Genomic DNA, 15,299 nt, shown 5'->3' on the forward strand with positions numbered 1-15,299 from the left:
TGTTAGTCTTTTCAAAAAACCACCTCCTGGAGTCACTGATTTTTTTGAAGGGTTTTTCGTGTCTCTGTCTCCTTCAGCTCTGCTCTGATCTTAGTTATTTCTTGTCTTCTGCTAGCTTTTGAATTTGTTTGCTGTTGCTTCTCTAGTTCTTTTAATTATGATGTTAGGGTGTCAATTTTAGTTGTTTCCCCGCTTTCTCCTGTGGGGATTTTAGTGCTATAAATTTCCACTGAAACACTGCTTTAGCTGTCTCCCAGAGATTCTGGTACATTGTATCTTTGTTCTCATTGGTTTCAAAGAACTCATTTATTTCTACCTTAATTTCATTATTTACCCAGTAGTCACTCTGGAGCAGGTTGTTCAGTTTCCATGTAGTTGTACGGTTTTGAGTGAGTTTCTTAATCCTGAGTTCTAATTTGATAGCACTGTGGTCTGAGAGTCTGTTCATTATGATTTCTGTTCTTTTGTATTTGCTGGGGAGTATTTTACTTCCAATTATGTGGTCAATTTTAGAATAAGTGTGATGTGGTGCTGAGAAGAATGTATATTCTGTTGATTTGGGGTGGAGAGTTCTGTAGATGTCTATTAGGTCCCCTTGGTCCACAGCTGAGTTCGAGTCCTGAATATCCTTGTTAATTTTCTGTCTTGTTGATCTAATATTGACAATGGGGTGTTAAAGTCTCCCACTATTATTATGTGGGAGTCTAAATCTCTTTATGTTTCTAAGAACTTGCTTTATGAATCTGGGTGCTCCTGTATTGGCTGCATATATATTTAGGAAAGCTAGCTCTTCTTGTTGCGTTGATTTATCATTATGTAATGCCCTTCTTCGTCTTTTTGGATCTTTGTTGGTTTAAAGTCTGTTATATCGGAGACAAGGATTGCAACCCCTGCTTTTTTTTTTTGCTTTCCATTTTCTTGGTAAATATTCCTCCATCCCATTATTTTGAGCCTGTGTGTCTTTGCACGTGAAAGGGTCTTCTGAGTACAGCACACTGATGGGTCTTGACCGTTTATCCAGTTTGCCCGTCTGTGTCTTTTAATTAGGGTATTTAGCCTGTTTACATTTAAGGTTAATATTGTTTTGTGTGAATTTGATCCTGTCATTATGGTGCTAGCTGGTTATTTTGCCCGTTAGTTGACTCAGTTTCTTCATAGTGTCCATGGTCTTTGCAATTTAGTATGTTTTTGCAATGGCTGGTACCGATTTTTGTTTTCCATATTTAGTGCTTCCTTCAGGAGCTCTTGTAAGGCAGGCCTGGTGGTGACAAGATCCCTCAGCATTTGCTTGTCTGTAAAGGGTTTTATTTCTCCTTCACTTATGAAGCTTAGCTTGGCTGGATATGAAATGCTGGGTTGAAAATTCTTTAAGAATGTTGAATGTTGGCCTCCACTGTTTTCTGGCTTACAAGCCAGAAGGGTTTCTACAGAGAGATCTGCTGTTAGTCTGATGGGCTTCCCTTTGTGGGTAACCCAGCCTTTCTCTCTGGCTACCCTTAACATTTTTTCCTTCATTTCAACCTTGGTGAATCTGACGATTATGTGTCTTGGGGTTGCTTTTATCGAGGAGTAGCTTTGTGTTCTCTGTATTTCCTGAATTTGAATGTTGGCCTGCCTTGCTAGGTTGGGGAATTTCTCCTGGATAATATCCTGAAGAATGTTTTCCAGCTTGGCTCCATTCTCTCTGTCACTTTCAGGTACACCAATCAAACGTAGATTTGGTCTTTTCACATAGTGTCATATTTCTTGGAGGCATTGTTTGTTCCTTTTCATTCTTTTTTTCTCTAATCTTGTCTTCAAGCTTTATTTCATTAAGTTGAGCTTTGATCTCTGATATCCGTTCTTCTGCTTGATTGATTCGGCTATTGATACTTGTGTGTGTTTCATGAAGTTCTCGTGCTGTGTTTTTCAGCTCCATCAGGTCATTTGTCTTCCTCTCTAAACTGGTTATTCTAGTTAGCAATTCCTCTAACCTTTTTTCAGCGTTCTTAGCTTCCTTGCATTGGGTTAGAACATGCTCCTTTAGCTCAGAGGAGTTTGTTATTACCCACCATCTGAAGCCTACTTCTGTCAATTCATCAAACTCATTCTCCTTCCAGTTTTGTTCCCTTGCTGTCGAGGAATTGTGGTCCTTTGGAGGAGAAGAGGCATTCTGGTTTTTGGAATTTTCAGACTTTTTGCACTGGTTTTTCCTCATCTTTGTGGATTTATCTACCTTTGGCCTTTCATGTTGGTGATCTTCAGATGGGGTTTTTGTGTGGACATCCTTATTGTCCTTGTTGATGCTATTCCTTTCTGATTGTTAGTTTTCTTTCTAACAGGCCCCTCTGCTGCAGGTCTTCTGGAGCTTGCTAGAGGTCCACTCCAGACCCTGTTTGCCTGGGTATCAGCAGAGGAGACTGCAGAACAGCAAAGATTGTTGCCTGTTCCTTCCTCTGGAAGGTTCATCCCAGAGGGGCACCCACCAGATGCCAGCCAGAGCTCTCCTGTGTGAGATGTCTGTTGACCTGTGCTGGGAGGTGTCTCCCAGTCAGGAAGCATGGGTTCGGGGACCCACTTGAGGAGGCAGTCTGTCCCTATGAGAGCTCAAGCACTATGCTGGGAGATCCACTGCTCTCTTCAGAGCTGGCAGGCATGAACGTTTAAGTCTGCTGAAGCTGCGCCCACAGCCACCCCTTCTCCCAGGTGCTCTGTCCCAGGGAGATGGGAGTTTTATCTATAAGCCCCTGACTGGGGCTGTTGCCTTTCTTTCAGAGATGCCCTGCTCAGAGAGGAGTAATCTAGAGAGGCAGTGTGGCCACAGCGGCTTTGCCATGTTGTGGTGGGCTCCACCCAGTTTGAACTTCCAGGTGGCTTTGTTTACACTGTGAGGGGTAAACCGCCTACCGAAGACTCAGTAATGGCAGACGCCTCTGCCCTGACTAAGCTCCAGCATCCCAGGTTGACTTCAGACTGCTGTGCTGGCAGCAAATATTTAAGCCAGTGGACCTTAGCTTGCTGGGCTCCATAGGGGTGGGATCCACTGAGCGAGCTAGACCACTTGGCTCCCTGGCTTCAGCCCCCTTTCCAGGGGAGTGAACGGTTCTGTCTTGCTGGTGTTCCAGGTGCCGCTGACCTATGACAGAAAACTCCTGCAGCTAGGTCGGTGTGTGCCCAAATGGCCGCCCAGTTTTGTGCTGGAAATCCAGGGACCTGGTGGTGTAGGCACCCGAGGGAATCTCCTGGTCTGCAGGTTGCAAAGACTATAGGAAAAGCGTAGTATCTGGGCCGCGTGGCACCGTCCCTCACAGCACAGTCTCTCACAGCTTCCCTTGGCTACAGGAGGGAGTTCCCCCAACCCCTTACTCTTCCCAGGTGAGATGATGCCCCCACCCTGCTTCTGCTCACCCTTTGTGGGCTACACTCACTGTCTCACCAGTCCCAGTGAGATGAGCCAGGTACCTCGGTTGGAAATGCAGAAATCACCTGCCTTCTGCGTTGACCTCGCTGGGAACTGCAGACCGGATCTGTTCCTATTCGGCCATCTTGCCAGCCACCTCCTTTGTAATATTTTTACTCTTTTTAAGTCACTGCTCAAAATATCAATCATACCATATTCAACTATAGGTAGAAGAATGTATTTTTAGGCCAAATACCATTTTAAAAATCAGCTTTTGCTTGGGAGTTTAAATATAGTTTTGACAATTTATATCAATATGAGCTTTAAAAAATGTTCTCAGGAGTAGTTTTGTACACAGAAAGAAATTATTCAGAGGTTACTTTCAGTTTTAATAATACTTAATTAACCTTACAAATTCATAAACCCTGTTCTTTCTTAGAATTCTAAATTCAACATACAAATCAAATTAAGTCACTAAAATGGAGGGACTGAAACAGAATTAAATTTCCTATAGTACAAGCAGTCCTCGCTTTGCAGATTACCATGGTAACAATTCATGTTTATAGGAACCATGTTTATCACTTTGCATGGTTCAGTGGTTGCTGAGATCTGTTAACGTGGTACTGTATAAAGCAAGGAGTGCCTGTATTTTAAACTGAATTTATATATTTAATATGTTTTATTTTTATGCTCATATTTTGTCAAACTTTCTCAAATTTTTAAATATCTCAAATTAATTTTTAGAAGTTCATATATTATGGTGACTCTTAAGTTATCTTAAATATTCTAATACATTAATCAGTGTAGGCAAATTTTCCTTTACTTTTCAGCTTCAAAAGGCAGGAGGATCACGAGGTCAGGAGTTTGAGACCAGCCTGGCCAACATGGTGAAACCCCGTCTCTACTAAAGACACAAAAAATTAGCCGGGCTTGATGGTGCGCACCTGTAATCCCAGCTACTTGGGAGGCTGAGGCAGGAGAATCACTTGAGCCCCAGGTGGGGAGGGGAGTGGAAGTTGCCGTGAGCTCCAGCCTGGGCGACAGGGTGACACCTCGTCTCCAACAACAACAACAACAACAACAAAAATCCCATTCCAATCGGATATTCAGGTTTACATAGATTTATAAAAGCCTAGTCTGTTAAGTATTCTTACAATACCACATCTTTTAAGGCTTAAGTGTTTAAATATCAACTATACAGATTCTTTCTAAACTTAACATGAAAATATTGATATTATAGGTTCACATCATAATTTCTGTTACTTTAAATTTTTCTGGGTTAAAAAATCACTTAACTAGTAAGGCAACCATTTTTTTTCCCTAGTTTCTGAGGTTATTATATGTTGAGTTGAGAGGCCCTGGCCTGATCCCAAGATTGATTCTTTGCTAACACACTGATAGGAACACTGATACAGACATTCTATCACATAGAAAAATGGTTGATCTCAGAGTTCTTCCTAGGTTGAAATCATAGCCATATGACTTAATATTATGAACTTAACTATTACTACTTCTTTCTACTTCCAGAAGTCTGCACTAACATTATGGCCAATGTAATTTACTACGTTAGTTGTTTTTCCATTTTCTCTGCTTTCTTGAGATATTTCAGTGTCTTCCTCCTGGTTCCAAAGACACATTAATGACTTTCCATTTGTATTAGTCAATGTTCTCCAGAGAGGCAGAACTGATAGGATATATGTATATATGAAGGGGAGTTAGTTTATTAGGGAGAATTGGCTCACACAATCACAAGGCAAAGTCCTACAATAGGCCGTCTGCAAGCTGGGGAAGAAAGAAGCCAGTAAGTGGCTCAGTCCAAGTCCAAAAGCCTCAAAAACAGGGAAGCCAACAGTGCAGCCTTCAGTCTGTGGCCAAAGGCCAGAGAGTCTCCTGGCAAACCACTGGTGTAAATCCAAGAGTCCAAAGGCTGAAGAACCTGGAGTCTGATGTTTTAGGGCAGGAGGAACCAAAGGAAGTAATCAGTTTGGGACACAGATGAAAGCCAGAAGACTCAGCAAGCAAGGTTATTTAACCTTCTTTTGCCTGCTTTGTTCTAGCCACGCTGGCAGCCAGTTGGATGGTGCCCATCCACATTGAGGGCGGGTTTTCCTCTCCCAGTCCACTGACTCAAATGTCAGTCTCCTCTGGCAACACCCTGAAAGACACGCCCAGAAACAATACTTTACCAGCTATCTAGGCATCCTTCACTCAAGTTAACAGCTAATATTAACCATCACTGTGTTGAATACTTTTGTTAATTTATTTTCTTCTCCTTAAATTTTATCATTTGATTTAGGCGGATGAAATACTTTAAAGAATGGTGTGAAAAGCCTGTGTTTGTAGTTAGTTCTTTTTCTATTTCTTCACTTAAAAGGATGTTATGAATGAGATTTTAACTGTTAACAGTAGATTTTTGTGGGTGCTGTAAGTATGGACAGTTCAAATTTTTGCTTGATACTTTTCTGTATTTTCCATATTTTCTAAATGATCACTTCTTACTACATTAGAAATAACATATTATTTGTTGTTGATGTGGGTTCTGGAATTAGATTTTTGAGATTTCAGTTAGGACTCTACCATTAAGTGTTATTGGTTAACCTTTTGCTGTAGATTACTCTTCTGCAAATGGTTGATGATAAAAGTAGTTGCCTTATGGGATTACTGTGAAGGCTCAAATAAAATAATATACTTAAAGCCGTCGGAACAGTGGTAATGCCACAATACTATGTAGAGTTGACTCTTGAACAACACAGGTTTGAACTGTGTGGGTCAACTTATACACAGATTTTTTAAGATAAAGATTACACTGAGTGTACCTGCCTCTCGTGCCTCCCATTCCACCTCCTCCACTTCTTCCACCTCTGCCACCCCTGAGACAGCAAAACCAACGCCTCATCTTCCTTAGTCTACTCAATGTGAAGACAAAGATAAAGATCTTTATGATGAACCATTTCCACTAAATGAGTAGTAAATATATGTTCTCTTCCTTATGATTTTCTTAATAACATTTTTTCTCCAGCTCGTTTTATTGTAAGATTACAGTATATAATACATATAACAAAAAATGTGTACTAGTCAACTGTTTATGTTATCGGTAAGGCCTCTGGTCATCAGCAGGCCATTAGTAGTTAGGTTTTTAGTGAGTCAGAAGTTGTACGCCGATTTTCAACTGTGTGGAGAGTCAGCATCCCAACCCCACTGTTGTTCAAAGATCAACTGTACCAATTAAATGCTAGCTGTTATTATCATGAACTTTCTATAAATCACAGAGAATCATTAATGTAAACTCTTTCAGAATTATTATGACATGATATAGAAGTTAGATGGTCCTTTCTTCAGCTCTTTATTTCTCTATATTGACATTAAGAGTTCATTATGTGTTAAGTGCATGGTACATAGTAAATGCACAATAAATGACTGTTTTTGCTAACATTGTCATCACTGGCATGTGAGTGTCCAAGTGAGGTTTAATAGAAATCCATTCCAGAATGCAGTCATATGTTGAGTCAAGTGCTATTTACATATCTTAAACACCATACTTTAAAGATTCTTAATGGTACATGCAGTGGTACATGTTGGAGAGTGTACCTAGGCTACATTCATAATTGTTCTTCAGAAGTAAATGATCTGATTTTAAGTTCAGTTTGTCTTCCCTAGCTCTGTTGGTACATTCAATATTTGTAATGGTATTTTTTAGTTATTGGTTTGAGTTAAACCAAGATGTTTCTCTCTAGAACATCTTGCTGGTGATGAAAAAAAATTTTTTGGCTTCAGCGTATTAGTATCCTTAAATTTATGCCTCCTATTTTTACACTAAAGACTTTCCCTGTCTTATAACATGTCAGTGTAACCCTTTTTTATTTCATTTGTTATTGTAGATTCAAAACAGCAGGATCTGTTTCTCCTGAATTTTAACAGAAATTTCTAAACCCAGAAACCAATTTTTTTTTTGACTTAGAAACTCAAAAGGGGATCTGCCAAATAAGTGGTATTGTTTAAGGGTAATTTGTGGTATTTTTATTTTATCTTGTGTACATTTTTATTTCTCCGTATGTTTGGTATTATAATACTAGCTAATGTATATTGAGTGTTTTCTTTTGTGAGACATTGTTTTAAGCCTTTTATATTTATTCATTTAATCACTAAAACAACTCTATGATATGGTTACCATTATTATGCCTAGATAAGAAACTGAGGCTTAGTGTTAAATAACTTGCCCTGGATCTCAGAGTTAGAGGTAAAGCTAGAATTTGAGTATACACATGCTAAAGTTTGTGCTCTTGAGTGCTAACTACTAAGCTGTCACATAATAGATACCTGTTACTCTTTGTGGCCTGGATATATAGGTTACTCTTTGTGGCTTGGATGTAAAGGTAAAGAAAACACAAGCATGTTTTATAACTAGAATAGCATGGGAAAGGAGGACTCTTTATATTTGGAGGAGGCATTTTTTGGAATCTATTTAATTTTTATATTTATTTTTTGAATACTAGGTAATTAAAATGCAGGACAGTTTAAAATTTTATTCTTTTTGTAAATTAGGAGTAATTTTTCTCCCACCAGCTTTTGAATTCCTTGAGGACAGAGTTTAGGTCTTTGGTTTTATATCCCTGGCACCTGAGTAGCTACTCAGTAGTAGTTAGATACCTGTTATATTGAAATTGGCTTTAAACTTTATATTTTTTTAAAGTTGAAGCACAAGAGGGTGCTATTTACTATGACACTTCTAGGTCTTAGCTCCTTTTAACTTTCTCCTTGTGAAATAATAATGCAACAGCAATTTTTTTATTGTTGTTATGGTTAGAACCATCAAGACTCTAATTTTTCTCCCTTAATTTCTTCACTTCAGATTGTCGATTATTTGTTTTTTGTTGGCATTGTCCATGTAACAGATCATCAGTGTGTAATGGACCTTAGGGGTCTAGATTTCTGATTATATTAAATAATTTTTGCTAAATCAAAAGAAAATTAGAAAGTCTTTTGAAGAAGGTTTTTTGATTTTTTTAAAACTGAATGTAGTATCTGAGTGCTTTAAATTTTAAGAATTTTTTTCATAAATTAAGAACATGCAGTTATAACGACATTTTGCTGCAGGTACTTTTTTTATAGTATTCACATTTTTTTACATGTTATACTGTTCTGGATTAAATGTGGACAGCACTTTTTTCTTCCTAAGTTAACAAATCACAGTGTCTTGGCAGTTGTGGCATGTAGTTATCTTCCTTTTATATCAGTATTTATCAGCAGAATTATAATTTTCTATTTCTATTTTAATTTTATAATTACCATGTATTTTGAACAGCCAGATAAATAATTCTGGCTGCCATTTATTAAATGGGTCTTGGGAACTATGCTGGGCAGTCTATCTAAATTGTTTAACTCAATTTTTATGATAATCCAGAAAAGTAGGTAGTTTTATCTCTATCTGATAGTTCTGAGATTTAAAGGAGTTAAATGATACTTGAGGCCACAGAGCAGGGATTTGAAGCCATGTATGTCTTCCTGGTTTCAAAGCATGTATCCTCAACACAGTACTGTACTGCCTCTATAGGCAACCCATATTTTTTACCACTCCATAGTTTACCAGAGGCACACTTAATGCTATCACCAACTTTTTTTTTCTTTTTTGCCCAATATAATCTGCACATTTAGTAGGTTCTGCTGATCTTTTATAAATACATGTAAGTGAAGGGGAACTATTTAGACAGCATTTTTACCAAGATGGTCTTCTAATGGTTAAAAAAATATGACTGCAACACGTAGGTAATCAATGGAACTAGAAAAATTAAGAAAGAAAAAATAAAGTCATACTGGAAATTGTATTCTGATTAGTAAATCTAATAATGATTTAAAATCAAGTAAGACCACTCCACGTCATACATAGAAATCAATTTCAGATAAATTTGGTCCAAACATGAAGAGTAAAATAATAAAGCTTTTGTTTTCTTCTGAGTGAATCTCTTTCCTGACCTTGCTGTAAGCCAAGATTCCTTAAAGTGGACATAAAACAATGTTAACTATAAAGAAGAAAACTGAAAAATTGGATTTTATTGGAATGGAAAAATTCTATTCTTCCAAGGACACTGTTAGGAGAATGAAAAGGCAAGCCACAGAACTGGCAAAGATATTTGTAATACGTATGACGAAAGACTGTAGCTAGACTATATAAAGAATTCCTATACATCAATAAGAAAATACAGACCCTTGTAATCCCAGCTACTCAGGTGTCTGAGGTGGAAGGATTGCTTGAGCCCAGGAGTTTGAGACCAGCCTGGGCAACATAGTGAAACCATGTCTTAAAAAAAAAAAAAATGATAAAAAGACCAATAGAAAATGAGCAGAAATCTTGAACAGGCATTATGAAAATGGATATCTAAATGGGTAATACAGATGAAATGGTACACAGTCTTGTATCAGAGAAGTACAAACTAATACTATCATATACCACCACACACCCTTGAGTATGGTTAAAGTTGAAAGATGGATAACATAAGGTGGTGACAAGGCTATAGAACTACAGAAACTCTCATATACTGCTCTTTAAAGTCTAAGTGTGTATAATTGTTTTGAAAGTCTATTTGGCGCACTGTATACTAAAGCTTAACCTACATGACTCTTTGACCTAGCAAGTTCTACTCCAAGTATACAATCAGTAGATATGTGTATACATATATATATGTTCACTAAAAGACGTGTAAGAAATGTTCTTAACAGTACTAATTGTAATGGTACCATACTGGAAACAACACAAATTTATGTCACCAGTAGAATGGACACACTGTGATATTCTAATTCAATGGCATACTGTACAACTAAGAATGATTAGCTGTTGTATTATGTAATAACCTAAATAAATCTCACAAAAAAATAACAGTGAGTAAAAGAAGCCACTCACAAAAGAGCATATATCTTATGATCTCATTTTAATATGGTTCAGCCATAGATAAAATGTATTCATAGTGTTAGGAAGTAGGATATTGGTTACCTTTGATGGTCGATAAGTGACTGATAGACTCTGTGAAGGCTTCTATAATGCTGGTAACATTAAAACATGATTTGAGTGTCGATTATGCAGAAAATTTATGTTGCATGTTATGATTTTTGTACTTTTCTATGTGTATGTTACGCTTAAGTAAATACTTAAGTGGGGGTGGAACTTAAATGGCTTTATTTTCCATAACTTTTAACTATGATTTTCTAAATAAGTATTCAAATGATTTCTAAGTTAAAGACTATTTTCAAAGTAAATATTTTCTTCTTTCTCAGTGGAAATGTCACCAGTAACTTGAGTTGTTTCCAGAGCTCTGGTATCATCCCAGGCTGTCTAGTTTCTTTAAGCAGATGTGCCTATTAGTAGGGGTCTAAAGCAAAACAGTAAGGAGAAGAACTTTCCCAGCCATTTCATCAGGGCTGCCCTGTTAACAGTGAAAATTTTCCTCTTTTCACTCCTATTATTAGTCGCTCCAAAAAGTTAATATTTGTTAATTGCTTACTCTGTGTTCAAGCGGCATTACCGCATTCAGTCCTCACAACAGGAGTCTGTTGTATCAAAGAGGAAAAATGTATCTGAATTAGTTAGAAATAGAATGAGTAAAGTCATTTCAGGCACCATGTCACCAGGGCCTTGAGGAGAAATAGATAAAGTTGGGAGTTTGGGTGGATACTAAATGATACTAATGTTTTACCTACCAAGAAATTAAACTAAAGTCTCACTTGTGGCTGACCTGTTGTAAAAGGAAAATACAAGATTTTTTTTGCCTCTACTTCCACAGTCACTCAATGCAATACATGTGACACCAGATGTGTGGGAGTTTGTCCCCCACACACCAAGCAGTTCTCCTGCTGGGGGTCCTTTAATTCAATGCTCGCAGTATCTACGTGGGGATAATATCAGATCCCATGACACAGTCCCACAAGGCTACCCCCACTTCAGATGCCAGTTGCAAGTAGTAGTTTGTGACCTGTACTTTTGATTGAGTGATGGTAAATTGGGATTCTTGTGACCCCCCTCCTCAGTTTGATTAATTTCCCAGAGCACTTTACAGAACTCAGGGGAACACATTTACCCACTTATTATAAAGAATATTACAAAGGATACAGATGGGTGGGACCCTCATGGAGAACCTCTACTAGGGCAGTGTGGAAGGGAAATGTGGGGTCAGAGCCCCCACACAGAGTCCGTACTGGGGCACTGCCTCGTGGAGCTATGAGAAGAGGGCCGTCATCCTCCAGACCCCAGAATGATAGATCCACTGACAGCTTGCACTGTATTCCTGGAAAAGCCACAGACGCTCAACACCAGCCTGTGAAAGCAGCCAGGAGGGAGGTGCTGTACTCTGCAAAGCCACAGGGTTGGAGCTGTCCAAGGCTGTGGGAGCCCACCTCTTGGATCAGCATGACTTGGATGTGAGATATGGAGTCAAAGGAGATCATTTTGGAGCTTTAAGATTTGACTCCCCCACTGGATTTCAGACTTTCATGTGCCCTAATAATTCAACCAAAAAATGGGCAAAAGATTTGAATAGACATTTCTCAAAAGAAGACATACAAATGCCAAACAGGCATATGAAAAGGTGCTCAACATCATTGATCATCAGAGAAATGTAAAGCAAAACTGCAGTGAGATATCATCTCATCCCAGTTAAAATGGCTTATATGCAAAGTCAGGCAATAATAAATGCTGGCAAGGATGCGGAGAAAAGGGAACCCTTGTACACTTGGTGAGAACATAAATTAGCACAACCACGATGGGGAGCAGTTTGGAGGTTCCTCAAAAAACTAGAAATAGAGCTACCATAGGATCCAGCTCACTGCTGGGTATATATTCAAAAGAAAAGAAATCAGTGTATCAAAGAGATACCTGCACTCCCATATTTGTTGCAGCACTGTTTAGAATATCTAAGATTTGGAAGCAACCTGAGTGTTCATCAGCAGGTGAATAATGGATAAAGAAAATGTGGTACATATACACAATGGAGTACTAGCAAAAAGAATGATATTGTCATTTGCAGCAACATGGATGGATAGAACTGGAGATCATTATGTTAAGTGAAAGAAGCCAGACACAGAAAGACAAACATCATATGTTCTCCTTAATTTTAGGATCTAAAAATCAAAACAGTTGAACTCATGGACATAGAGAGTAGAAGAATGGTTACTAGAGACTTGAAAGGGTAGTGGGGAGTTGGAGAAAGGTGGAGATAGTTGTGGAGGTGGTTAATGGATACAAAAAATAGAATGAATAAGACCTACTATTTGATAGCTCAATAGGGTGATTATAGTCAATCATTGAATTGTACATTCAAAAATAAGTAAAAATGTATAATTGGATTGTTTGTAACACAAAGGATAAATGCTTGAGGGGATGGATACCCCATTTTCCTTGAAGTGATTATTGTGCATTGCATGCCTGTATCAAAACATCTCATGTACCCCACAGATACATATACCTATTGTATACCCACAGAAATTAAATTATAGCTAGACAAAATTAACTGTATATATTAAGTATAATAATTTTGTTGTCACCTCCTTGTGGTGAGGTCAAGTGTTTTGAGTATCTGCTTAAATTGCTATGTCCTGCTAGTAATTTCCCAATGAGCAAAAAGTAATCTCTTCTGGTTCTTGTGTATTTTTCATCATGTTTACTCAATATCGTAATCCTTGAATAACACCACGGTAACTCCTATACCAAGTGCCACTAGTGATGGTGGAAGTGCCCCCAAGAAGCAGAGAGTGTCATGACATTACCAGCAAAAGTTGAATCACTTGATATGTACCTTAGATTGAAATCTGCAGCTGTGGTTGCTTTCCACTTCAAGATAAGTGGATCCAACATATAGACCGTTGTACAAGAAAAGGAAATTTTTAGGAAATTTCATGAAGTCGTACCCCAGCAGGCATGAAAACGTTATTTCACCTTTTTTTGTGAAATATGAAATATGTGTTAATTAATGTCGTTGGTAAGACTTCCATCAACAGTAAACTATTAGTAGATCTGGGGAAGTCAAAGTTAGGCATGGATTTTCAGCTGCCTGGAGGGATGGAGTCCCTAACCTTATGTTGTTCAAGGATGAACTGTAGTTACATGTCCACTTAGCCATCTAACATTGATGCCAGGAAGGAACCTTGGATTGTGGATATGTAGAAACGTGCCCTACATAGGAGCAACTATAGCAAGAAGCTTCTTGCTTACATTTTACCCCTTTCCCCATAGGATCACCTGTGAATAGTGGGATGACTATTCATTTCAATAAACTAGGGATAGTCCTGGTTTATAGCTGTTGTTCCAGGCTGTTATTACATTATAATAATGTTGCATACTATTATATAATTTATTATTAATAGCTGTTCCTTTTTACTTTTAATACTACCCCATTTCGGATGATAAATTATATGGTCCCTTTATCTTAAGTTACCACTGAAAGGGGTGGTGAGAATAGAAATGGGAATAGAATAGTCAGTGACAACTATGCAAGGTGGAATTTAAGAGATTGATTTTTGAAGGTTTGCATCAGGGATCATCAAGATCATCTCAATGATTTACTAGGATGCACTGGACTCAGAAGTTGCTATATTCATGCTATGGTTTATTATAGTGAAAAGGATACAGAGTAAAATCAGCAGAGGCACATGGGATGAAGTCTGGAAGACTCCAGTTGCAAGCTGTCAGGTGTTCCTTTCTCCTGGAGTTACACAGGACATGCTTAATTTCCCCCAAAATATGTGATAATGTGTACAGAGTATTCCCAACCAGGGATGTTTACCGTGGGGGTGAGTCACATAGGTATGTCATGCCTGCATGACTGACCTTGGCTACTTAAGCTTCAGATCCTCGGAGAAAAAGCAGGCATTCACTATAAATCACATTATTAACATGAAGTACCTGCTCAAATTGGTACAGCATGGCCGAAGACCTCCAGCATATGAAAACACTCTAATCAGACAACTTTCTGAAAGGTCAGAGCTTAGTTCTCAGGAGCTGGCCAAGGGCTAGTCCTGAAAACAGTCCATTTATGGGAATGTGCAGAGTTTGAACAACGCAAGCCTGCTGAGGTGACTCTTCCATCCGAGGTCATACAAGTTATTCAGTTTAGAGTTTGAGCCCAGGTAAGTCTGATTCCAAAGTCTGTGCTTTTTCCATAAGTAGTTTTTAGTGGTCTTTTATACTGATTTGATAATTAAAAATTACTGGCTACATTAGATACAGTAGGGACTTGGACTGTGCCTCACCTCTCTTGATAGATATTTCCTAATGAGCTTTCTTCCCCCTCACATCAAAATAAGGAGTCTTAGTTGAGTATTTTTAAGTGTTTTTGTAAGAAATGGTGCTAAGACTTTCTAGTTTTAGTCATTTCCAAAAAAAGTTTGTTTTCTATACTTAACGTATTGAAAAGTAGTTTATCTGTAGTTAAACTTGGTAGGACTCTATTCTTTTTTTACTTTTTTTGCATTAATACAATTTTTAGTTTGAAAAAGGTAAATGTATAATACAAAATTTTAGTTCATAATTAAGAATTGCCTTCCTTATAGATAATAGGTTTGAATAAATTTAAACAGTTCTCAAAACCTTTTTTCTTTTTCCATAGGTATTTGTGGAAACGTTAGACAAATGTTTTGAAAATGTCTGTGAACTGGATTTGATTTTCCATGTAGACAAGGTACTATTTCTATTGTCACATCTAAGCTTTTTAAGAAAAACATTAACTTATAATTGTCATAGCAAAAATGGCTTTAATCAATAATTCTATTTTTATTCTTTTGTTATTCAATTCATAAACTGTTTTTACTGTGAGCCAGGCTTTGTGCTTGGTGGAGAAGATTCAGATCCTGCCTTAGAGGAGTTCACATCTAAGGGTGGAAACAATGGCATTAACAAATAATAATAGTGTGTATAGCATGTTAATGGGGACACAGCTGA

The 15,299-nt window shown here is 37.9% G+C and overlaps 1 protein-coding gene across 6 annotated transcripts in view; it reads left to right on the plus strand.

The window, feature by feature from the left end:
- Positions 1-15,299, plus strand: part of AP3S1 (adaptor related protein complex 3 subunit sigma 1) — a 69,509-nt gene that overhangs the window by 35,408 nt on the left and 18,802 nt on the right. For all 6 annotated transcript variants that reach the window (XR_004031443.1, XM_030817974.1, XM_030817962.1 and 3 more), the window contains exon 4: positions 14,968-15,039. Coding sequence is in view for 5 of the 6 variants with exons in the window: in XM_030817974.1 (XP_030673834.1) it covers positions 14,968-15,039 (72 nt within the window). In the remaining variant the exon portion in view is untranslated. The remainder of the gene's footprint in view (positions 1-14,967; positions 15,040-15,299) is intronic.

The sequence above is a fragment of the Nomascus leucogenys genome, chromosome 2 (genome assembly GCF_006542625.1).
Source record: "Nomascus leucogenys isolate Asia chromosome 2, Asia_NLE_v1, whole genome shotgun sequence".
Taxonomy (NCBI): domain Eukaryota; kingdom Metazoa; phylum Chordata; class Mammalia; order Primates; family Hylobatidae; genus Nomascus; species Nomascus leucogenys.